The sequence below is a fragment of the Mauremys mutica genome, chromosome 10 (genome assembly GCF_020497125.1).
Source record: "Mauremys mutica isolate MM-2020 ecotype Southern chromosome 10, ASM2049712v1, whole genome shotgun sequence".
Taxonomy (NCBI): domain Eukaryota; kingdom Metazoa; phylum Chordata; order Testudines; family Geoemydidae; genus Mauremys; species Mauremys mutica.
Genome location: NC_059081.1, coordinates 14,459,669 through 14,485,821, shown reverse-complemented (window position 1 = coordinate 14,485,821; position 26,153 = coordinate 14,459,669). Strand labels below are relative to the sequence as shown.

Here is a 26,153-nt window from a genome sequence, read left to right as displayed (position 1 = left end):
TCGGTGTGTGTGAGTGTACGTGTGTCTGTGATGTGGGTCGCTGTGTGTGGAGCGTGTGTGAGTGTAGGTGTGTCTGTAGTGTGGGTGGCTGTGCGTGTAGGTGTGTCTGTGGTGTGGGTCGGTGTGTGTGAGTGTACGTGTGTCTGTGGTGTGGGTCGCTGTGGGAGGCTGGGCAGCGCGCATATCCGTGATCTGGGGGGTGCGCGTTGCTGTGTGAGCGCATGTATAGCCCTACATACCCCTTCCCCCAGAATTTGTCCTGAAACCTGCATCTTACAGTCACCGGTTCTCTGAGGTTCCTTATGGGTGTGGATCCCAACCACGGGGGGGGGGGGGGAGAGCGCGAGCCCCATCGGCGGGCTGGAGGGGTCCACACGGACCACTCGAGGCTGGCTCGGGGAGGAACTGCCCAACTGCCCTTCAGCCTGGCAGCACCTCTCCGGGGAGGGGGAGAGGGAGGCGGAGCGGCCCATCCTCCCCTGTCCTCCCACTGTGAGCTCGCGCAGCCCCACCCGAGCTCAGGGCGCGGAGCGGGGCAGGGCCCGGCCTGGCAACCACTAGGGAAGGGCGGCACGCGCCGGCCGCGGAGCCTCCCCGCCACGCACGCGCAGCTCCCCGTCTAGCCTGGGCCTCCCGGCCCCTAGAGGCCGCTGCGGGCCGCGCGAGCGGGGGAAGCGGTTCCGGGGCGCCCCGGCGGCTCTGTTCCCGGCCGGTGTCCACGTGCGGCGGCGCTGCCGGAATCTGCGATCGGCGCAGGATGGCGGCGCCCGGGAACCTGCCCATGCTGCTGCTCCGCAGGAAGATCGACAAGCGCAACCTCAAGCTGCGGCAGCGCAACCTGGCGCTACAGAGGGCCGGGCCGCCAGGTGCCGAGCCGGGGGGCGGGCGCGGGTCCGGGCCGCCAGGTACCGAGCCGGGGGCGGGCGCGGGGCCGGGCCGCTAGGTACCGGGGCGGGGGCGGATCCGGGCCGCCAGGTGCCGAGCCGGGGGCGGGCGCGGATCCGGGCCGCCAGGTGCCGAGCCGGGGGCGGGGGGTCCGGGCCGCCAGGTGCCGAGCCGGGGGCGGGCGGGCGGGGGGCCGGGCCGCCAGGTGCCGAGCCGGGGGCGGGGGGTCCGGGCCGCCAGATACCGAGCCGGGGGGCGGGCGGGGGGTCCGGGCCGCCAGGTACCGAGCCGTGGCGGGGGGCGGATCCGAGCCGCCAGGTGCCGAGCCGGGGGGTCCGGGCTGCCAGGTACCGAGCCGGGTGGTGGTGCCGAGCTGAGCCGGGCCTACTCCCGGAGAGAGCTGGGGGTGGCAGGAGCTGCCCCTTCCCGTCCCACTCGGGGTGTGGGGGGGTGTCTCTGGAGGCCCGGCCCAGCCTCCCACGTAAAGCGCCCGGGGTACCTAGACGAACCCGCAGCGGCTGAGCCAGGAGCGCCGGGCCCAGGGCAGAGCTCAGGCGGGCAGGCGGTCCCTGGGCTCTGCCCCGCTTCTCTGCCTGGAGTTCGCTGGGGGCCGGGGCGCGCGTGTGAGCGCTGCTGATCGCAGGAAGGGGGGGCGATTTTCTAGCTGTAGAACCGGCCTCAGCCCATTATTTGGTGGTTGTGGTAAATGGCAACACGGATCCAGGAACTGTTGTGTCCCTGGCCTCGCCTTTTCAAACGTGGCCCCTCCTGGTTAGCACTAGTGATTATGAATGCCCCGCAGAAACACCCAGCCTGCTTTTCAGAGGTGCAGAGCAGGTCCCCTTGAAGTCATCTGGAGTTGTGGCACTCAGCTTCTCTGGAAATGAGGCCCTGATGCTCTCCTGTTGGACAGTAAAGAACGGAAGCTCTCTGCATCAGTGGCCACGTTTGAAAATGGAGGTGGTGTTGTAGATCTAGTTGTCACTGGACTACGAGCTGAAACAGCTACACCAGGTTCTAATCCAGAGAGAACTTTGAACTCGGTCTTCCATGGGTTTAATAAAGCACATGCCCAACTAGTAATCGTACGATCCTGGAATTGTGAGCGGTCAGAGCTTCTGGAATTCTGCAGCTCCTAGTGTATTCTCAGGCATCAAACTACTGACTGTTGTTAATACTGTGCGTATTACCACCACTGCAGAGTTCCAGATGCTATAATATTAGCTAGTGACTAATACCATTTCTCTAATCAAAATACTGGAATTGTTCAAACTGTAAATGTTCAGGATTTTTTTTAATTGCCTTCCTCTTTTCTGTTTTGGATTTGCCATTCCTGCTTCTAGTGGAGACAAGATCTGTGGATACCTCTGAGGAAGCTACGAACAATGTCATTTCTGAAGAATCAGTGAAGGAGCTTAAAGTGAAGAATGTAAAGCAGCCTCAACTAATAGCTAACAGTGAAGTAGCTGAAGAAGCAAAAAATTCTGAATCAAAGAAGAAGAAAAAGAAGAAGAAAAGGCAAATGATTAACACAGAAGAGGGTATGTCATCTTCAGTCTTACTTAAAATGTTATCCTCTGAGTTCCCCTCTAAGCTGGCAGTAGTGTCTTTGAATGGGCCTACAAAACTCCACTAGTATAACCAACTTCTGCCAGCATTGATCTTGCAACTTTCCTAGGGCTGTTCTGAGAATTTTTGGAAAGTTTAGTGTGATGATTTCTAGGGGTTATATCCAGGTGTGACCAATTTTATGAAAACGATATGCTAGAAGACTTCTAGGTGCCCCATCTCTCTGTTGCAAGAGGAGTGTTACCCAAAGGTTTGTGATGAATCTCTGAATACTTTACTGTTTAAGAGTTTTGAAGGGACAGGTATCTAAATAAACTGTATATGGTCATATGCCTTAGAATTCATCACAATACAAATAAAATCCTAACACATGTAGATGTAAATGTTAATTAGTCATCACAGCCCCCTCTGTGAAGTAAGATATTAAGCATTTAAATTTGAAATGTATGGAAAGTAAGGAAAAGAGGTCAAGTAGTGTGACAAAGTGGTTAACTTTGTCTGATCTGGGATCAGAACACAGGGATATTTTAGTGTCCTAAGCTTAGTCTACACTGCCTCTCCCACCACTGAGCTATCCCTTACTGTGAACAGAGGTCATACTGGTGAGGTAGTAGGGTGTAGCTTCAATACTATAGTTGGCTGGAAGAAAGCTTGCATAGGGACAGTGAGGATAGCACTGAACCTGTCCTGAAAACTGGTCTGTCGTCTTCTAAGGCTTCATCTACTCTGTGAGTTAAGGGTGCGATTCCCCTGCTCATGTATACATACATGCAGTAGCTCCATGAGAGCTAGGGCAAGTGTAAATAGCAGTGTAGCCAGGGTAGCACAGATACTGGAGACGTGGCTGGGCTGTGCCAAGTACATACCCACTGATTTCAGGCAGGTTTGTATTCAGCACAGCTAAAATACTGTGAATACACAACTGTTTATACTTTTGCTAGCTCTTATTGAGCTACCATGAGCATGTGTACATGAGCAGGGGAATCACACACCTACCTCATAGTGTTAGACATAACCTTTAAAAAGTCATGATTTTCACAGACCCCACATCAGCTTGAATAACTCATGATCTTTGCTACTGATTTTTCCCCTGAATTTACAACCTAAGTGATCCGTTTCCTATTTTCAAGGCTATGGGCTTGGCTACACTTACGGTTTGCAGCGCTGGTAGTTTGCAGCGCTGGTCATCCAGCTGTGTAGGAGCAGCGCTGGTGTGTGGCCACACTCACAGCTACCAGCGCTGGTGTGTGGCCACATTTGCAGCATTTCCAGCGCTGGTGGGAGTGATGCATTATGGGCAGCTATCCCAGCATTCAAGTGGCTGCAACGTGCTTTTCAAAAGAGGGGGGTGGAGTGGGGTCTAGTGTGACAGGGAGCGGGGGGAGAGAGAGTGTGGATTTTTGGAGCCAACACTGTGTGTTAGCTTCCTGACTTGAAAAATCAGAACATTTTTCCGACCCCTTAGTCTTAACTCTTAATTGCAAACAGCCTGCAGGCAACACGACTCCCCCGCTGTTTCCCTGCCTGCCTCTCATTTGATTGTTTACAGCCAGGTACAGATGATCACAGCAAACAGGAGCTATGTTTGTTTTTTAGATAGCAGCAGTGGCAACGGAGGAGCTCCACAGAGCTCGTTCACAACAGGGAGGAGGATCTCATTTGATTGTTCACAGATTGATCACAGCAAACAGGAGCTGATAAGCAGCTCCGGTAGAAACGGAGCTCCGGAGGTTCACAACAAAACAAAGAGAGGCTGCATAACAAAACAAAGGGAGTAATTTAGTTAAAAGCATTCTGGGATATCTTCTTATTCCCTGGAGGCCAATAAAAGCGCTGGTGTGTGTCCACACTTGATGAGCAGCGCTGGATCACCAGCGCTGCAATCGCTACACCCCAACCTGGCCAAGTGTACAGCCAGCGCTGCAGCCAGGGAGTTGCAGCGCTGGATGTGCCTTGCAGGTGTGGACGGTTACTAATTGCAGCGCTGGATAGCCTCTACCAGCGCTGCAACTTGCAAGTGTAGCCAAGCCCTATAAGTGTTAACTATTTGCAAGTGCAAAGTGCTATGAGGTTCTCAGATGAATAGAACTGCAAAGTAATACTACTCTGAGAAACTGAATATCAGAAATCTGTTCCTGACAGCAAATGCTACTATAACAGAATATTTTCTCCAGGTTAGTTGATGAAGCCCCACCACATGACACATTTAAAAAAATCAAACTGGACAAAGTATTTGAAAATATACTTAGGAATTCACTGAAAGGCCTAATAATTTTCTCTCTCATCCTATAAAACTCATGCAACAGAATTTGATGAATGATACCTATGGATACACTAGAAAGCTTAAAGCGTGCAGCTGCACCACTATAAACTCTGTAGGGTAGCCACCCTAAGCTGATGGGAGAGAGCTCTCCTGTCAGCTTTTAATTAATCCATCCCCAACAAGCAGCTGTCCCTGTGTCAGCAGGAGCAGCCCACCCGCCGACATAGCGCTGTGCACAACGGCACTTAGGTCAGCGTAATTTAGGTCACTCCGTCGCTTATTCCCACCCCTGAGCGACATGAGCTATACCGACATAAGTGGTTGTGTAGGCATAGCCTCAATGTTTTTGCATCTCATGTATGTAGTATTTATAAGTAACAACTTCAAACACATCAAATTATTTTTAAATGAAAAACAAGTTGGCTGTCATTTATTCTAGCTGCACAATCATTTAAGGGAAATAATCAAAGTAATCATTGAGCTTAAAATGTAAATGTATATTAATAGCTAGTGATTTACATATTGTAACAGACCTGTTTTTCTCTAAATGTGAGAACTATACTGTAATGCATATTAAACAGTTATCAGTCTACTTGTTGAACAGGGATTCTGCTTTTTCATCTATTCTTAAATAGAGAAAACGTTTTACGTTAAATACTCCATCATGCAGATGTTAAAATATTTCAGTATTTCCTGTTAAGAAGTGGAACTTTGCCTTGTAGTTGATTTCCACAGTTAACTGTGTACCTCATGTCTTTCTGTTCAGGAGCACCTCTTCCAAACCTTTTATAGCACATTTACTGTATATAACGAGTGTACAGTGAATGTAAACTAATATTTATGTCCTATAGATATTGCTAAGCTAATACATTTGCCTGCTTTGCAAAGGAAAGGAAGTAACTTTAAACGTTGTTTTAAATTTTTTTCTCTCTCCTTGGTTGGGAACACACCCTCTGAATATGAACTGATGCAGTGTTGCCTGCCCTGGCCTGTGGGATGCCTTCCTGAAACAATTTTTTTTTCTCCATGTGGGTAGATAAAAAGCATGAACTAAAATGAAATTCCTGCCATATTGAAATGTGCATGAGTGATTTACGTACTGGGGGAATAAATATCCCATTATCTCTTTTTTATTATAATAATGATTGCAAAGAATATATCTAAGTGTGACTTGTTTGGTATGTTCATTCGCTCTAAAAATACATTAATTGCAGGTACAGAAACTAAAAAAGCAAAGACTGAAGAACAAGCGTCTGCAGACATGGAGGATGCAAAAGATAGTAAGGATCCTGAAGTGGAAGAAAATAATGAGGATCCTGAAGAGAGAGAAGTAATGGATGAAGATACCGAAGAGCCCAGTTTACCTCTTGGTGTAACAGGTAACTTGTGTCAGAGTTTCCATATCTCTGTTTTTCTTTTTGCTTAGAGCCAGAATGCAAGTTCTGAAACTCTCTTTAGAGTAAATAATTTTTTTCAAACTTAGGTACTTAAAGTTAGGTGTCTGACTCTAAACAGCCAAATTTGAAAGTTTTTGCAGTAGGTTTTTCTTGTTAATGTTTGGCAAATATCCGATACTTCTAAGTTGAATGTTAATTTTCATTTGGGAGGGCCTGCTCTTTAAGAGGTTTTTATGTCACATGTTTGATTTGTCTTAGTTCCCCTGGGTTTCCTTTTCTTATTGACTTAATGATGAAGTACTAACCTGCATAAGACAAAACTGCTTGTAGTAATCAGATACAGTAACTTGAAACTTAACTTGTTAATTGCGAGATCAATTTAGCCAAGTAGCCAATGAGGGTGGGCAGGTTTGAAGAAACAAGGTTGAGATGATTGATGAACTTTTCTCTTCAGGTGCTTTTGAAGACACCTCATTTGCTTCACTGTCTGATCTAGTCAGCGAGAACACGCTGAAAGGAATAACTGATATGGGCTTTACACACATGACAGAAATTCAACATAAAAGTATTAAACCCCTTCTGGAAGGCAGGTAAGAAATACATTTTTTTTTTAAATAAATAAAGGAGCATGTGTAATTAAAATTCCACCTCAGTTTTGTCTCCATGTGAAATGCAAACACCTTAAAAGTATTGGGATTGCAATTCCGCCCTTGTACACAGAGTGGCTTAGTGACATCTCTGCTACTGCATTAATGAAAAATTCTAATAGAAATGCTCGGAAAGAATGAGGATTTCTGGTCACACATGAAACTATTGAATACTTTTGCAATTTAGTATATATTAGTCCCTAATACTTATAGGTTATGTTCTCATTTATTTGTCTATTTAGTCACTTTAATAATTGATGCCCTGCATGACCATTACAGGTTCAGGGTCCCATCCCTGCCCCGCCCAAGGTTTTACCAATAATTAATATTGAATGTGTTATTTATATGGTATTTCCATCTTGTGCATGTGTTTATATAGGTTTTGTTTCATTATGTGTTTATATTTTATATAAAAATAAAGATTTTTAAAAGTATTGGGATACAACCTATTTGGATTGTATGAGTTTTGTAATATTTTGTAGAAAGTCATGGGTTTTTTTAGTGCTCATGTGTTCTAAGTACTTATATATGGCCCCCCATTACCCAAGTAGGAGTGTCTTCCACATATTTCCCAAGCAGAATTAATTTTTCATTTGATTGCTTTCTTCCCAGCCTTCTGGAGAAAGTTTGTTTGGTTGATGGGCTTATTTGTTTACTTTGTGTGAGTGTCCATGTTGTGCTTGTATGGTTTGTGTGAAGAAATTGAGGGGAAAGCTCAGTAGAAATTAGTTTTAAAAGTGGGGAGGTCTGTGATCTTTGCTGTCTCTTGTGCGTGAGTTCCATAGTGTAAATCCGACCCCTGTTAAAGTTCCATCTCTTGTTCCCATCGAACATAACTAGTGGAATGTCAGTCATGGGCGGGGGAGAGAGTCTCTGAGCCAATCCCATAGCAAGTTCTGGCTGGTCTGGAGACCAAAGTTCTCTGCCTTGATTGGATGGTTCCAGTCACAGTTGACCAGGGCTGTTTTTGAATGGCTAAATACTTACCATTATCAAACCTTTGAGCTGTTCATTTTTTCTCTACAAAAGTAACTAAAATTTTAAATGCTGCTGACAATGTGAAAAACTAAATATTTTCTTCCTAATTATGACACCTACAGAGATATTCTAGCAGCTGCAAAAACGGGCAGTGGCAAAACTCTTGCATTCCTCATTCCTGCCATAGAGCTCATCTACAAGTTAAGATTCATGCCTAGGAATGGTAAGGCTCTTTCTATGCTTCTCAGTTAATGTTGAAGTTATTCTTAAGGAGAGAAGGAAGGATAACTTGGTTTAATTTTTGCTGAAATGAGCAACTTCTTTTTTAGGAACGGGTGTTCTGATTCTTTCACCTACTCGAGAGCTTGCCATGCAGACTTATGGAGTTCTGAAAGAACTGATGACTCATCATGTTCACACTTATGGCCTGATAATGGGAGGCAGTAACCGATCAGCTGAGGCACAGAAACTTGCAAAAGGGATCAACATTATAGTGGCAACACCAGGTAGACTTCTGGATCACATGCAGGTAGGTAAAATATCATGTAGCCGTATGTATTTACAAAACAAAACAAAAAAATCCCACCCATACATAGTTTCTCTGGCTGACTTTGTGTTCATTAAAATCTTGTAGAACACCCCTGGGTTTATGTTCAAGAATCTGCAGTGTCTGGTAATCGATGAAGCCGATCGCATCCTGGAGGTTGGGTTTGAGGAAGAAATGAAACAGATCATAAAACTTCTGCCAAGTAAGTAAAATTCTGTGTCATTCCTAGAAATCATGTTACCTTCTGAGCAGCATGTTGGTCAAGAAAGGAGAGAACTAGGAGAAAAGGCTTCGGGTACAATAGTTTTAGTATTAGTCTTGGAATGATTGTCCTACACTTTCTGATGCTTGTTCTGACTGACGCACGCACGCCCCTTCTTAATTCAGTATACAGTAGTCAGCAGAAACTTGTTTGTTATATTTTACCATCTATAGATAGGTCAGCTCACCACTGGAGCACCCCCTCATGGCTGGATGTTGGCTAGCAGGCTCTCCTCCTAAAGCACCCCCTGCTGACAGTCTTTTTTGCCTGCAGTGGTCTGCTGCTTCTTGCAACTCAACCTTCTGGCCAGGTCATATTTAGTCCTACCCCATCAGGGATGATAAAGTCCAGCAAAAACAAATGTCTGATCCCTCCATCCAGTCTGCCACCCTCAATTCTGGGTCCAGCGGTCCATACATCTTGTTCTCAGGGCTCCCATTAGTCCATATCTCATTTTCAGAGGCTTTACGTCACCTTACTGGTGGCTGGTAGGGAAACCCAGCCCCTCTCACTACACTGGGTTCCAGTCTAGGGACCCTAGGTAAGGCAGTCGAGGTTCACTCCACCGTACTCCTTGCTGCCTTCTACCTGGACTTCTTCCTGCTAAGCCCTACTGTGGACTTTCTCCTCACCTTACAAAATGCTTCCTGTTTCCTACAAGTCTTGTCACTCCCTACTATCAGGTCTGAGACAGCAGCATTTCTCCCTGCAGCCCCCTTCTGCTCCATACTTCTCTTTATAGAACCCAGCTGGTTTCATCATTAATTGGGGTTGACCCTTCCCCCATTTGTAACCAGCTGGGTTAATTGGTCTCAGAACCACATTAACTCTTTCATCACCTGTATGGGGTAGGCACTCCATCAGACCATCGTTTATCTGAAGGACAGGCTTTTCATGGGTACTTTAAAGAAATAATATAGCCCATAGAACAGAATTTCTCAAACGGGGGTTGCTGCTTGTGTAGGGAAAGCCCCTGGTGGGCCAGGCCTGTTTACCTGCCCTGTCCGCAGGTCCCACCATTCGCGGCTCCCACTGGCCGCGGTTCACTGCTCCGGGCCAATGGGAGCTGCTGGAAGCGGCACGGGCTGAGGGACGTACTGGCCGCCGCTTCCAGCAGCTCCCATTGGCCTGGAGCAGCGATCTGTGGCCAGTGGGAGCTGTGGTCGGCTGGACCTGCGGACGGGGCAGATAAACAAACCAGCCCGGCCTGCCAGGGGCTTTCCCTACACAAGCGGTGACCCCAGTGTGAGAAACCCTGCCATAGAAGTTAACATAAGAGGTATCTTTCATTTTTATGTAGGGCATCTTTCTGCCAATGCAGGCTCGTTCCCTACAGTACAGTATTTTCTGACACAGTTTAAATGTTGCATGCTAAAAGGTTTCCATCCCTTCACTTGGGAGTCTCCTGCACATATTCAGAGACTACTTCAGGAAGTTTATCCTGATCTTTACCTGATTTTTTTTCCCCTTTTTCTAAATTTCATCCTATTACTCCTTAGACTGCCTGCTATAAAAGAGCAATACTTCTCAGAACCCCTGAAGAACTCTTTCATCTTAGAAACAGAGGAAAACATGAAACAAGGGCCTTTTTTGTAAATATGCAGGCTGATGTATTTAAGAGTAGTAGCAACTTAATATGCAGTATGTAAAACCAAACAACAAAAGATGAGTAGAATAGCCACTCATACTGATAACTAGAGAGGCTAAAACTATAGGGAATAAATTCTGTTATTGTTCTTTGCATCATAAGTAAAAAGGATTGTACTTGATTTCCTCCCTAACCCCCATACACTTAGACAGGAGTGAAACATTGCAGGATCAGTGCCTACATTTATATCAGGCAATGGGATCCAGGCAGGCAGCCCCTTGCACCTGTGCACTGACCCAGTGAAGTCAGCAAGGCTAAGCGTAGGGGTTGTCCCACACAGCAAAAGTAATGTGTGTACACATGTAATGTGTGGTGCTATGGTATAACCTCTGTACCATGAAATTAAATTAAAAGGCAAAACTGTGTAAAACTGATAAAATAAATACTTTTTTGTGTAACGTATTGGTTACCTTGCTGCAATGAATTTCAGAAGTTTTTTTGAGGATACAAAAAAGCATTTGAGATTTATATGAATGAAAAAATATGCAGTTATACTAGCTAGAATTAAAATCTGATTTGGTATGATTGCTATTTTCTGTGTAAACAGCAGTGCAAATGAATATGAACATGCCCCTGAAGGGAAAGGACTGCTTAGGGTTTATAGGTATTAAATATTTTTTAAAACAAGCGTTGCTTTGTAGGTCATGAGTACTACATAGTGTAAATTACATTGATAGTGGTTGTAGTAGAGACAGACGTGATATAGTAAAACCTACATTTGGCCACCCACTGAGAAAAACAGGCAAAACACACGCAACTGCATCTTGTCTCTCTGCTATTTGCATAATCCTCTGCAAAAGTGAGATTATTTTTTGTGAATTATTTCAGAGCGCAGACAGAGCATGCTTTTTTCTGCTACACAAACCCGAAAGGTTGACGACCTGGCTAAGATATCTCTGAAAAAGGAGCCACTGTATGTTGGGGTTGATGATAACAAGGAAACAGCGACAGTAGATGGTCTTGAACAGGTAAAGTGAAGCAGAAATACTAATAAAAATAGATGTAATATGTGCACAAACTACTTCTAAACATCAATTTTTATGTGCATTCTATAAATGTAAAGTATAGTCCTAAAGTTCAGGTGGCCTTTGGTCATCCTGGTTGGACAACTGCTAGTAGACTGATTAAATCTCTCTGGCATTAGCCACCTATAAGGAATTATTTACATTTTAGTAGATGTTGCAAGATAAGCAATACCAACAGCTTTGGAATTAGAGCTCCAATTCACAATCTCTTCAATACTGTGAGGTGAGAAGGGCTGCTGCAGAATTACAGGTTATTACGTCACCTTTCCATAGATGCCAAAGACTTGATCAGTGGCAGAATTTCTTTTTAAATAATGTGCTTTGAAAAAAGTTCTGAATTTTAAGGACCCAGGAGATAGATATTGTAAGGTGTGTTATTTACAGTGATTAAAAAAAACTTGGAACATCTTTGTTGTATAAATAACGTAACTTCTACTCATCAATAATTCCCTAATATACGTCTCTTTGTTAGACAATTTATTAAGTGTACTATATGGATGTCAGTTCCCAAGAAGGTGAGACTGGGAAAAAGGGAGCATAGGTGTCTGAAAGTTTTGTTTAATATTGCTGTAGAACCAAAGACTTAAACTATGTTTTAAAGCTCCATTTGTTTGCACTGACTTAATTGAGTTATATGAAACAAAAGCATATTTCATACCTGTTTTAAATAACTGACTTTGAATGATTTCCAGGGATATGTAGTGTGTCCATCCGAAAAAAGGTTCCTTCTGCTCTTCACATTCCTCAAGAAAAATCGGAAGAAAAAGGTGATGGTGTTTTTCTCGTCATGTATGTCTGTGAAATACCACTATGAACTTCTCAACTATATCGACTTGCCAGTCATGGCCATTCATGTAAGTATTTTCTTAAGTTAACCCTTTCACACCAGCTTTCTCTTAAAGCTGGTCTTTTAAATATGCATCTGAAGAACAAGGTTTCTGTCAGTGAGACGGAGTTGTGTGTTGAAAGAGCATTTTCCATCAAACATCTGGTTTAGAGATTCCAAGTTTGCTCACTGAAAATGATTTCATCATGCTTCCATGTTGTGGAGGTAGTGGAGCTTTTCATTGTCTACGTGGGAATTAACGTTACTATTGTTTTTAGTTTAGCATCCTTGCTTAATAGTCTCCCCTTTACTAAGCAAGCCACCTGGGTAGGTATTTATATTTGGTAGAATTTTCAAAAAGGAAACAATAATTCTTCTTTGCCACACACTTCAGGGATCTCTTCAGTTGGTAATTGTTTTTTAATTTTTGACTTCCGAGTGGGGATGCAATGGATACATGCTTTTTATTTTGTTATATTATCACAACTGCGGCCCTAAATAGTTGGGAATATGGACTAATTGTATACTTGCTTTAAGGTGATAAATACCTTATTAAACAAACATAATTGAGTTGTTAACTCACCTCAGTGTGTTTTGTTTGTTTTGGAGTTTTTTGGGTCCTGCTAAAGTTTGGTACTGCATTCTGACTGGAAGTGCTAAATCAGGAGTGGGGAGGGAGGAATCTTACCGTTCTTCTATTTCTCTCTAGTCTTGCAAGTGTTACTAGTTTACTCTGATCCTTCAAACAATTAGGCATATCCTTAACTTTAAGCCCTTGAATTAGTCCCATTGCACTGTATGTTCGGAGGATTAAGCTTTATTATTATTATCATTGCTTTAGAATGTACAGTGTAACCTCCTCCAAAGTAGCATTTATGTTGCTGTATGCTGTACATCAGCCTGCTTTGTTTATGCACTATGAAAATGGTTCTGCTTTTAAAAGCCATGGATGTGTGGGTATGTATGAGTCGGTTAGATGGAAAGATGCTTTAACACGTTGTTTTAAATCTTCTTAGTAACCCCACAGTGTCTGAGATATATTTCTTGTGTACATGTAAAGCTACAATTCTGAAGGCTGATTTGCAGAATTTTTTCGTTGTTAACTAATTCAATCCTGAATGTTTTCTCCTAGGGCAAGCAGAAACAAACTAAACGGACCACCACATTTTTCCAGTTCTGTAATGCAGATTCTGGAATACTGTTGTGCACTGATGTAGCTGCCAGAGGACTGGATATTCCTGAAGTTGATTGGATTGTCCAGTATGACCCTCCAGATGACCCAAAGGTATCTTGTCCCCTGCAAATGCTTCTGATGTGTCTCTAACATTCCACACTTTTGGAAAAAGTATGGACTTAATTATCCCTCTACAGAAAACTGTTAGGCTCAGGCAGGGTTTGCATCAAACAACTGACTTTCTATTGTTGTTCCTGGAAAATGCTTGATTTTTACAATTCATGTGCTGAATGCACCACTTATTTGAAGCATTCAACATGCTTTTAAAATGATTGCCTGTTGGAAAAAATTGTGTACTTAGACTTAACATTTAGTTAATTTTAAAAATGAGTCAAAAGAAGCATACGGTTGCATGTTTGCCCTTAAGTCCCCCTTACAATTTTTGTGATTCTTTTTTTTAAGTCCCTATTTTCCAGTTTAGTTTTTCTTCCTGTTACTATGTGAAAGACCCATATGAACCACTGCACAAAGTAATCAAACTGAAAAAAACAAGCAGAAACATTAGTTACAGTAATCATAGATATTGGTTATAATAAGTAAAATATTTTCAAATGGATTTTTTTAATTGAGTGTCTCTTCATCAAACCTAGTGCTTCAAGTTTGCAGCACTTGGTTTCTTTATCAGTAGATTTCAATGCGATGAGCAGAATTTACATCATTATGGAAGAGAGACTCCATAGCTGCAGTACTATTAAGTTTATTTTTCTGTTAGGCTATTCACATTTGCAAGAGTCAAAAGCAGATCCCATTGACCCAGGACCTTGAATCAGGACATGGAAATATTTATTTTGCATGGTGTTAAATGTTGAGTTTGACCATCATCTTCATTGATATTAGCATATTCTGGAGATAGTAATAGTGTTAATTTTAAAGAAATTACTTGGCGTAAGAATTTTTATTTCAAATTATTACATTTTTTTAACTATTCTTTTTCCAAAAAGGAATACATTCATCGTGTTGGTAGAACTGCCAGAGGTATAAATGGCAGAGGACACGCTCTACTCATTTTACGACCAGAAGAATTGGGTTTCCTTCGTTACCTAAAGCAAGCCAGGGTAAAGTCGTGTGTAGTATTTTTACTATGCTGCTGGAATTTTTTGATGTAGAAACTGTAATGATTAATCAAGTGTTTCAGTATTTTAACCAAAACCCATTTTATTGCTTAGAAAATGTTTAACTGAATAATTTAATAGAAATGCAAGGTGGCCACCGCAATAGAAACTAAATAATCATTTAAGTTCCAGTGTAGCTGGAATCACTTGAAATGCAGCTTAACGATGTGCTGTGAAAGGGAAAAAATGTTTCTGTGAGTCCTCTACCAAAACCATTAGGTGCATGGTGCTCCAACAAAAACAAGGAAGACACAACCCTAGTAATATATTTTTAAAGTCTCTATTTTAAGAAATGGCAGGAAAAAAATCGCAAGTTTCAGTCAGTAGTATATCAAAAGGCAGCACAGCTGCTAAACTTACCAATTCCTCATTTGTTTTCTCAGCCCTGAGTCACTGCCACATTTCATTACCATAAAGGAGAAATGTCCTTTCAATGAGAAGAACATTAGTGTAAATATTGCCGCTAATGATGTGCTCTGATTAAAAACCCGGTATTTCTATAGGAACAGGAAAGAGGTGGAAATGCCTATCTCAAGCCTGAATTCATATAGAAAAAGTGGTTCAATTTTTCCATCATTTTCAAATTCAGAACCTGACTCTGGAAAACCCACTATTCTCATCCTGGTGATAGAATGCTTTGCAGCAAAAAGCCCTGCAAAAATACTTACTGGAACTTTTAAAGAACATTATTTGAATAATGAAAAGAAGTCAACTATCTGCATATTCTTAACTTGCCTTCCTTTAGGACTTGTTTACATTAGAACATTTTGCTATTTTAATTATACCAATATAGTTAAAGTGGCAAAACCACATAGTGTGGACCACAATTAAATGGATATAAAAGTGCTTATACTGATATAAGATATTATATTAGTGTAACTGTGTCCACACTAGGGCATATTACCAGTATTAAGGTTATAATTGCTTACCTAGCAGTCATAGTTATACCAGTATAACCTTTCTAGTGTAGATGGGACCTTAGTTATCATTTTCTTTAGGTGAATGCTGTAACTTTTACTTGCACCTTCTTATATAGGCTATATAATACTGCGTAAGAGTTATCTAAACACTTTTTTTTTTTTTTTTTTTTTGGTAGGTACCATTAAGTGAATTTGAATTTTCCTGGTCCAAAATTTCAGACATCCAGTCTCAGGTATAAAGTTATTTCGTATTAGTTCTCTGAATGTTTACATGAAAATGATTATAGGTATAGACTAGCCTGCTCTTGCAAAGCAATTGAAGGTTTAAAGAAATTGTGGAAATCTGCTTACATGATTTGAAAGATTCCTCTAGATATTTGCTCTTAAATGCTAAACCCTCATGTCATTACATCTATCCATGACTTTATTATGATACCATGTTATAACTTCAGATACATTGTTTCATTTGAAGTATCAAATTCTGCCCTCAATACGTACAGGTAACCTGTCATTGACTTCAGTGAGAATGAACATATGCCTGTTTTAGAAACAGGACTTTCTTCTTTGAGTGATTGCTCATGTGTATTCCACTATAGGTGTGCGTGCTCGCCACGTGCACCGGTGCCAGAAGTTTTTCCCTTAGCAGTATCTGTAGTGGGGGAGCATCGCTGCGACCCCTGGAGTGGCGCCGACATATCACGCCATAAAGGGGGCTTTAATCTACCATAGTAATTTTAAGTATATCTTTGACTTTATCCATAAATATAAACCTCTATTCATAAAGTGTGTGTACCTAGCACAATAAATATAGGGTTTTTTCCCTTACTGAATAAGGGGGTGTGTTCCATTTACTTGTCAGTAATGTAATACTTCATAAAAGGATTACTCTGTATCTCTACAAACAGGAAAATCTAGAAATGACATTTGTAAATTCTATAATGCATAGTAGTAACCTGTCTAACTGGCCTGATTTACATGCTGTCATAATCCAGTGGAAGATAAATCTGTTTAATGTTCAGCTATAATGTGATGAGCATGGAATAGGAATCTAAGTAGATTGGAATAGGCATTTTTTTGTAAATTTGGAAAGAATTCCATGTTATATGTACATACATTCAGTAATAAAAATGACTACTTTGAATTAAATTTTAGAAAAAAAGATTTTAAAATTTGGAGTGAGCTGTTTTTTAGTTAATAGATAAATTTTGTTTTTATGCAATTTTTCTATAAATATGATTTTTCAATTGGCTTGAAATCCTGACTCAGCAAGGTCATGGTTTAACCTAGAGCATCAGAACTGATGAGCTCACCGTTCAGTTTCTGTTCTGCTTAAGTTGAGTTGAATTTCAGAAAGATGCTCTATTTATTTTTTCAGAAGGTTGTCACTTTTGATTCTAAATGCAGAAACTAGTGAAGCAGTGTATTTGGGCATTGGCGGTTTGTCGGTCTATTATTTTTGTGGAATTTTGCAGTCTTTTCTGAATATTTGTGGTTAGTTGGTACATGCAGAACAATAAATCTTGTCAATTCTAAATAGTAAAAACCTTCAATTTAAGGAGAAAATTCAGATATGCATCAAGGGAGAAGCTAACATTGCCTGCTTTAGTGGTAGAATCTCACAACATATGCATATCTTGGTAGACTGATACAATTTTGATATTAGAATATCTGCCAGCCACCTTTGTCCATTAATTCCAAGCTTCCTTGTTTGTACCACTTAAATATAGCTATAAAGTTAAGCTAAAGAGAATGCATTCAGACAGCGTAACTCATTATTTTTGCAATACTTTTTAAGATTACTTTGAGGCTATGTAATGTAATTCAATTGTTTTTCTCCCCCTGATTTATAAAAACACATGGATAAATTTGTATTTTGCTGTAATAGTTCAATTTTTCTGAAGTGAATATTATGGTTAATGTACTCATTGCAAATTACAAGCAAAATGAGTTATTTGCTGTATAATTTATAAACTGGTTACAGCCGTAATTAGATACAACTGTCTTGCCTTTCTTTTTCCAGCTTGAAAAATTGATTGAGAAGAACTATTTCCTTCACAAGTCAGCCCAGGAAGCATACAAAGCATACATTAGAGCTTATGACTCCCATTCTCTGAAACAGATCTATAACGTCAATAATTTGGATCTACCCAAAGTTTCCCTTTCGTTTGGTTTCAAAGTCCCTCCGTTTGTTGATCTCAGTATCCTTTTATTGCAATGTGTCAAAAGTAATTTATCTGCTTAACATTTCTAATGTGCACATCACTGGAGTATCGAAGTGCAAATGATAGTTTTACTATTAATTATCTAAGCAGGTCCTAACCCTAAGAGAATAGTTTTATAGAAGTTAACTAGTTATTTGCCAGTTTTAATATTTGTTCATGACTATGTATGTATGGCAGGGCAAGAATAACAGCATTTTAATTTTTGCATATATAGTGGATCTGGGAATATTACATGTATATTCTTGAGAGTAATTTCCTCTTTTACTAATGTGGGGTTTGCACAATGAGATACATCTGTGTAATGATTGTGGCATATTGTCCTGGGGGAAAGACAAGTATAGGAACTGCTCAAATTGTTTCAGAACTACTGGTGGTAAAGGCTGACCCATTAGTGCAGTCCATAGTGTGAGAAGGAACAGAGTTAAACAATTTGAAAGACGGAAAAATAAAAAACAACCAAAGGAATGACGAACACTAGGTGAGTTTTTAGTTTGACAGGTTTTCTCCACCCTTGCATCCACTAAGGTTTTGCTCTGTAAAATGCCAGGCACACTATTATTCTTTTCCCCTGAAAACATCCCACCATACTGAAATATGTGGCAATTAAGTTGGTTTAATGTTTATTGTCTGTATTCCTTAACCAAAAATTCCCAGATGTGAACAGCAGCCAAGGTAGAAGATTGCAAAAAAGAGGCGGAGGTGGCGGATTTGGTTACCAGAAATCCAAGAATGTCCACAAATCCAAAATCTTCAAACACATTAACAAGAAAAAGTCAGACAGCCGGCAGTTTTCTCGTTGAAGCTGTCCATTGAAATGGCTTTTGTCATTAAAATAGACTCTGTGAAAATAATCTTACAGATATTTCCTTTGCAAATTGCTCAGGTTTAAGCTGTGCTCTGTTTAAATTTTTTAAATTTTACATTTGGTTTCTAGGTATATCTTAACTCATTTCAAAAGCATTTAAGTAAGAAAAAACAGACTGAGAAAATTAAGTGATTTTGGAAACTTTAGTCACAAAGGAGAGGATAGCTGGATGTAACCTTTTTTACTATAAATAAGTTACACATTGTTCCTGAAAATAGAACACATTTGTCAGTGTTTTTTTTTCTATAAGATATTCTCCCTTTCTTCCTCACTTCACCCTCTAAGCACCCATCAAAAAAATCAATTCTGAATACAGTATGGTTGTGCATAGCAAGAGTCCTTCAGAGTATTCAGAAATTAAAGGGGATGGCAGGTCACTGAGACTATTTTTACGGCACAAAATAAACGATCCTTGTTTACTTGGGTCACTGGACTTCTTTATAAAGCACAAAACTCATTGCTTTTTCTAGTAAATAAGATGAAGAATATGAAAATTCTTGACAGATTTCTATGAGCATAATGTGTTTTTAAACCATCAAGGAAAACACTTTGGTCTGTGTATCAAAGAGTACAAAGGCAAGACTACAAAAGCAAACTTAATAGTATATATTATGTGACATTCTTGAATTGCTTTTTGATATTATGTTAATATGCTAATTTATATTCCAGAGGAGCAATCTGCTTGCCTCAGCATCTTCTCTCAAATTTAGATTTAAATTTAACCATCTCTCATTTCTAAAATATATTCTGTTAAAACAAGAATATGCAAATAAAATGATACACCTTTATTTAATCTGTAGTATTCTTTATGAAGCGGGTACAACAAGAACTGTTGCAACTATATTCTGTAACAGTGTATTACTTTTTAGTAGCCATTCCTTGGATCAGCGGTGAGTAAAGCCAAAGATACAGTCACAGAATTGAGTGAATGCAACACAGTGTATATAAGATTTAGAAAGGTGAAGTAGGGTGTAAATATAGGGAGATCTTGGAATGAGAAGTGGAAAAGAGAGAAAATACAGGGGAAGATATAGAATACACATTAGTGGGAAGGATGAAGTGGGGAAGAGTAACCCATTAAGATTGTAAGAGAGTGAGGGCAGTAAATTGATTGACAGTGTTACAATTAAATACTTTGCACAGTGGACAATAGACAACTGACTTAGTCCTTTAAATTGCAGAGAGTATGGCAGGGCATGTATTTTCACTGTGGTCGATAGCTGGTGATTAGCCCCCAATGATTAAATCTATTTTTCATGTTTCTCCCCAATACCACTGCCCTGGTAGATAAGTAGTATTCTTGTAAGGCCACTATGAGGTAGAGAAATAGCATTATCCCTCTTTCAAAGATGCTAAGTGACTTGCCTATGCTGCTAGGGTAAGTCAGTAAAAAAGAAAAAAAATCAGACCCACAGAATCCTGATTCCATACCCCTGCAGCATATCTCTCTCTCTGTAGCAGCTCAAATTTCATTTTACCCTCCCCACCACTCCCAAAATGAGGTAGGAATTTCCCTGACACTCAGACATTCAGTTTTTCAATCTTAATAATGATGTGAACAGATTGTGAATGTGTTCATAGTTAATTAACTAAAACCGCCAATATGTTTTTAAATCAGCAAGTCAGACGTAAAAGTGAAAGACTTTGTGTAGGAAGGCTTGACTCCTTTGTTTTGTGGGGGGAACATTAGTGTTGAGAGAAGGAGCATGACCATTCTATTATCACTATTAGCCTATACATAATTAAACACATACCTGTAGCACTATGAAGAAACATTTCCTTAATCTGGCAATTTTTAAAAAATAAATGTTGGTCAGTTAAGTTTGGATTTCTGATACATCAAGTTGTTTGGATTTAACAACTTAGTTTCACTGGCTGCAATGAGGAGCAGAAGCTGTTCTTTACATTAAAACTGCATTGATCTCTCTCTCTATACCTAGCACAATGGGGCACTGATCCTTGACTCCAGGTTATATCCTTATACAAATAATTGTTAAAAAGTCTCTAACGTGTTTTAGAAATACCTATGAAGTATATAACACCATAGTATGTAAGGGTTTGTCTGTATGTGAAAGTTACACCAGTTTAACTTTAGGTCTCTTTGAAACTGGTGCAAATGGCTGTGTGGACACGTATTTCAGTTTGGCTTAAATTGGCTGGGAATAGGTTTAAGCAAAACCGCAAAAAGCTATTCTTAAACCAAAGTAAATATCCACCCAGTGGTCTACAGTGGTTTAACTAAGGCCATGTCTACACTACAAAATTGTCAACCTAACGTACATCGGCATACATCTGTCCCAGTAATTACATCGCTTGTGTGTGTTTACGCATTGCTCCTTGGGTTGGTGGTGCGTGTCCTTACCAGGAGCACTTGTATCGCTTGTACTGTCAGTGTGGGGCATTGTAGGATGGTTCATGAAAGCCAGTAACAGTCAACATAAGCAACGCAGTGTCTACAGTGACACTGTCAACCTAATTACATCAACCTGACTTATGGAGGTGTAGTTAAGTCAGTGTAGCAAGGCAGTTATATCGGCAGGAGAGAAATGTAAGTGTAGACACGTCCATAGGTCAAAGTAAGTTGCCTTGTATTGACCTAACTCTGTAGTGTAGACCAGACCTAAATTGATTTAAAACAGATCTAAGTTAAACTGGTGCAACTTATGTGTGTAGACAAGGTCTCTGTATTTCACAAGTAAGCAGCTTTACCTACATAGCATGGCCTCCATCACCATAGTACCTGAGGACTTCCTATGTGCTTATGCTCACAACAGTCCCGTGGTGACATATCTCCAGTTTTGCAAATGGGAGCTGAACCCAGAACTCCTGTGTGTTAGCTACAAGACTCTTTCCTTTTCATATTTTCAGAACTGAATGCTGTCAGTGAGCAATATTTCACTCTTCCTTCATACGAAGAAAGTTGTCTTATTCAAATCTAGTTTTTAATAAAGGGAGGCAGTCTCTTACTGAGAGTATTATCCTAAAATTTTCTTTCATTGACTTAAAACTATTATTTCTAGTTTTATCTCCTTCTGCTTCCCTAAATAATTCCTCTCGCTCTTTGTTGAAGTCAATGGGAGTTTTGCCACAGACTTCAGTAGGATCAGGGTTTCACCTTTAGTTCATAATCTTCTCAACTGTCACGTTCTCCAGGCCCATAGTCAGAAAACAATAGCAAGTGATCTCTCCATATTGTCTACATCTCTGGTTAGATGCCCAGAGTTGCAGTCATTGCCTCTAACTATGATCTTGTGAAAGCTATGGAGAGATATTGCCTGCTCTTGAGTCTTCTGTGAATTCAACTTAAAAATAAAGAGTCCTGTCCACTCTCAGGTTCACCTTTCTGGATGCTGAAAGCTCATTGTCCCGTACCCAGCTGCACAGCCCCCAGTCCGACCCTACCTCTTCAGCAGTGTAGCTAAGCAGCCAATACTAAAATCTAGCACAATGAAAACTAAGTACATGGGTTCAGTGTAAAATAGTATCAAAAAGAAATAAAGGGGCCACTCTACTGGTTGTATTTTCATATTTAATGAAATAAAACTTCCTTTAAAAAATTGTTACTGAATTTTCATTCTGCCATACCTAAGAGCTTCAGGAACCGGAATACACTGCTGCAGAGTTTGGGATCAGCTTGCCCTGGAAGACAACAGGCCCTTTTAGAGGACATCTTTGCCAACAGCTTGGACTGCTCACTTTCCCTATAGAGGGACCATAGTTGGTTTTACTTAAAAATCCTAGATGTATTGTACCCATGCTGTATCTATGGGAATACTTACATATTCTACTATTTCATGTTGCAGTTTCCTGACTAATCAGAAGAGTAAGTCCAGAGGTGACTGTATATATGTATTGAAAGACAAGGACCGCAGCTCACTGGATTGTGTAGATGCATAGATATCCTTCTCCCCAGTTAATGCATTGTTAATGAAAAATACATCTTGTAATGGAATATCTGCTCATTCAGATCAGGCGTCTGTTTCTACAAGGATGTTACTATACGTTTCAAAGATCAAACTGATTGGAAATCTACAGTTTCCTTTACAGCTTCCCCTGTTATCAATCTTGTGAGCAGTTAATAGACCTCAGCCATCAGACTCTCAAGGCTTGTCTCATAAGAATGACTGATAGGTTGCGAACTAATATTGTATTCCTTGAGAAATTGCCTCCTCTCTCTTCAAGAACCTTGACAAAGAAATTGGACTTTTTAAGCTAGTTAAAGGGTGATCAAAACTGGAAGAAATTTTTTTCACATTTTCTAGAACAAGTCCATAGAGGAATTTTCCAGTGCCTAGATACTACTTATAATTCTGAAAAAATTTGTCATGATACAATCACCTCTCTTATGAATGCTGTAATACAGTGCAGTCCTAGACAGGCATAAAAAACCCCTCACTTTCAAATCTTTCAGGGTGAAATGTCATAGGTAGACAGTGAAGATTTACTAACACAAAATAGCAAGGTTTTGTGGGAGCTGGATGCAGACTAGGACAGGTTTTTATCTATACTTGCTTCACTGTAAATAGAAAAACACTTCTTAAAACCCTGTTTCTTGTGTAAATTGATGGCTTAATTTCATAATGAACAGTGACATTCTAATGATGGAATTCACACTGGTACATTAAGGCCCTGATGCTGCAGTGCCTCATGCAGTGTGCAAAAGGTGGATGTTCAAGCAAAAGGTGGATATAAGCTAAGTGGTAAGCATAGCTCTACACATCAGACCAAGCGTCAGGCTGCTTTGTTCTTCATGAAGGATGTTCTGGAGCCAATATGAACCATGTTGAAGGTTTATCTGGTTCCCAAAGGCAGATTTTCAAAATAAAAGATCACATAATAGTCATAGCTTTGTTAGGACTCCCTTAAGAAGCCACAAATTGATTGAATAGCTTGGAGGTGATTTTTTCAGTCACTGTTGCAGCTGGTCCTCCCACATCAGGATTTGAGGCACTTTGACTAGGTCAACCAAGAGTTTTCTCTATCATTTCTTGTTTACCTATTCTCTGGACTTACAGAGGCCTCTGTGTTCCAACCCTCTCACTCCAAACTCTCGAACCAGCATTAAAGTCACTCTAAAATATTTGTTCTTTCCAAAGCTACAAGTGGTTCAAATTTTACTAGCAGGTTCAGTTGAATCCATATCAGAGGTCTGGATGATGTTAAGAGAAATGTCTACATTTCTTTCCTACCTGAAACGGCTCCTTTAGAATCTCTCCAACCTTAATGTGGAATTGTGAAAAGATGAGGTAGGTTGGCCTTCTAATTAAGACACTGGGCAAAGATGTAAATGATCTAGGCTCAGTCCCCTGGTTTTGCCAGGGTTTTTTGGGGGGGGGGAGGAGGGGAAGCAATTTAGTCCATCTCCCTGCCTCACTTTACCATCTCTAAAATTGGGGATGAGATTATATATATGCAAGTTATTTATAGTAGAGGCTATCTTACTATGTGTGTTCAGTGACTAGAGCATATCTTAATTAAGAACATAAGAATGCCCACACTGGGTCAGACCAATGGTCTATCTAGCCCAGTATCCTGTCTACCAACAGTGGCCAATGCCAAATGCTTCAGAGGGAACAGAACAGAACAGGACATTTATTGACTGATCCATGTCCTGTCATCCAGGCTCAGTTTCAGGCAGAGGTTTAGGGACACACAGCATAGGTTGCATCCCTGATCATCTTGGCTAGTAGACATGGATGGAGCTATCCTCCCTGAACTTACCTAGTTCTTATCCCATGACTGCTTAGTGTGCTTAAGGACCTTTGGTGAGGGACCTTGTCAAAGGCTTTCTGAAAGTCCAAGTAGGCTATTTTGACTGGATCTCCCTTGTCCACATGCTGGCTAACATCCTCAAAGAATTCTAACAGAGTTGTGAGGCATTTCTCCTCTTTACAAAAGCCCCAATATATTGTGTTTCTGTTTGATAATTCTATTCTTTACTGTAATTTCAGACAATTTGCCTGGTACTGAAGTTATATTTACTGACCTGGAATTGCCAGGATCACCTTGGAAGCATTTTTTAAAAATCAGTGTCACATTAGCTAGTGTCCAGTCATCTGGTACAGCGGCAGATTTAAGCGACAGGTTACATACTAGTAGTTAGTTCTATAATTTCATATTTGACTTCCTTCCGAACTCTTGGGGGAATACCAGCTGGCCCTGGTGACATTACTGTTCGATTTATCAATTTGTTCCCAAACCACCTCTATTGACACCTCAATCTGGGACAGTTCCTCAGATTGGTCTCCTAAAAAGAATGGCTCCAGTGTGGGAATCTCCTTCACATCCTCTGCAGTGAAGACCAATGCAAAGAATTCATTTAGCTTTGGTTAGCTGGGCTCTCTCAGTGCTAGCATGACACTAATCATCATCGAAGTACAATTCAATTAGTACAAAATGGTGAAATCACAAATCTATCCCACTCATCCTGTAGAAAAACACCATCCCACTCGAGAATTACAGTGGCTCTATTAAACAAAATGTCGAGTATTCCATAGTACTACACCCTAGCCCCAAACATTGCAGTATCACTACTAAGCTACAGTAGTAGATCATTAAAATAAAATTCTATAGTGTCTTTTGTCTGGAATCACCTTAAGAGTGCAGAGAAGCTCCCAGGCCCTGCAAAATCTTGCACTGTGGGCCCCTAATGTCCTCCACAAACTCTCTTCCTTCTTGTAGCTGCCATTTTAAATATGCTTTGCTAAGGTGCTCTCCATGCTCCCCTACGAATGAGTACTGTTTCCTCTAGGAATGCCAAACAGTGGTGCAAAAGGGTCATCATTAGAGTATCTACATGCATGTTATATTGGCATTTAAACTGGATGTTCATTCCCAGGATATTGACAAACTCAGGGGCGTAGTAATGGCTACTGAGCCTTTGTCCTTTAGGTCATTATTTCAAGATTATTAGACTAGAGCATGTGATTCATTGATGCTTTCTGTTACCAAGCTTGCAGTGATCATAAGTCCTTACATCATAGAGGTCGTTTAGCAGGCTACTGCAGCTGGGTTTGTGGTGGTATTTGAAGATAGAATACAGCCTGGTAAAATACTTTGGAGCTTTTGCAATGCTCCCCAACTCCACTCTCCCCCTATAGATCCTAGGACCCATGGAGCACCCTCCACAAGGAGAAAGGGGGGAAATACTGCCATGGAGGCAGCAAAGCCATTCTGCACAGCTAGAATCCTGACCATGGACTGTCTCCTCTGCACGGAGCTACGATTGGGTCCTGCATTATTAGTAGTATAATAGCACTGACAGTGTAATGACAAGAGAGCACAGGCTGATCAGTGCTTGGCCTAGAACCCCTGCATGAAGGGCATGTCTGGTTCCAAAAACTGTAGTTAGCCGATTACAGATACAGGAACTAATTGAAGTTTAGATCTTAAAGAGCTAAGTCATTGATTCAAACTGAAAAAGAGATTTGTGCCCTGCTTTTACAAGTTATCTGTAAAGCAAATAATGCAGAACATATACTTCTCTCAGGCTGCAAACTAATATTGATGGGATGCGTAGATCTTAACTAATTTCAGTACAGGACTAAAAGGATCTGATTTTTTTCTTACAATGTGGGCTTGCAGTCACTGTGTATACAATAAATGTTTCCACACACAAATGAGCAGCTATGCCTCTAACTACCTACTTCCACATGCAGATTCCAGGTTTGTGAATAGGATCAGTTCATACAAAGCAAGCATCTATGTGCCCATACTTTCACCTACCCTCACCCCGCATCAAAATCAAGGCTCT

The 26,153-nt window shown here is 40.9% G+C and overlaps 1 protein-coding gene across 1 annotated transcript; it reads left to right on the top strand.

The window, feature by feature from the left end:
• The first annotated feature begins 655 nt into the window (after nucleotides 1-655).
• DDX18 (DEAD-box helicase 18) lies at nucleotides 656-19,209 on the top strand. The gene is made up of 14 exons (XM_044978465.1): nucleotides 656-866; nucleotides 2,229-2,426; nucleotides 5,932-6,096; nucleotides 6,569-6,704; nucleotides 7,862-7,962; nucleotides 8,069-8,268; nucleotides 8,374-8,488; nucleotides 11,025-11,164; nucleotides 11,914-12,075; nucleotides 13,180-13,332; nucleotides 14,223-14,336; nucleotides 15,490-15,546; nucleotides 17,334-17,511; nucleotides 18,190-19,209. The coding sequence occupies exons 1-14, from the start codon at nucleotides 758-760 to the stop codon at nucleotides 18,333-18,335; spliced, it is 1,974 nt and encodes a 657-aa protein (XP_044834400.1). The 5' UTR covers nucleotides 656-757; the 3' UTR covers nucleotides 18,336-19,209.
• Nucleotides 19,210-26,153: the final 6,944 nt, after the last annotated feature.

Excerpts from the sequence above, each read along its gene's own strand:
- DDX18 (XM_044978465.1), top strand. The coding sequence starts at position 758 with ATGGCGGCGCCCGGGAACCTGCCCATGCTGCTGCTCCGCAGGAAGATC. Across the intron at positions 867-2,228 it reads ACAGAGGGCCGGGCCGCCAG|TGGAGACAAGATCTGTGGAT; the intron begins GTGCCGAGCCGG and ends TCCTGCTTCTAG. Across the intron at positions 2,427-5,931 it reads AATGATTAACACAGAAGAGG|GTACAGAAACTAAAAAAGCA; the intron begins GTATGTCATCTT and ends CATTAATTGCAG.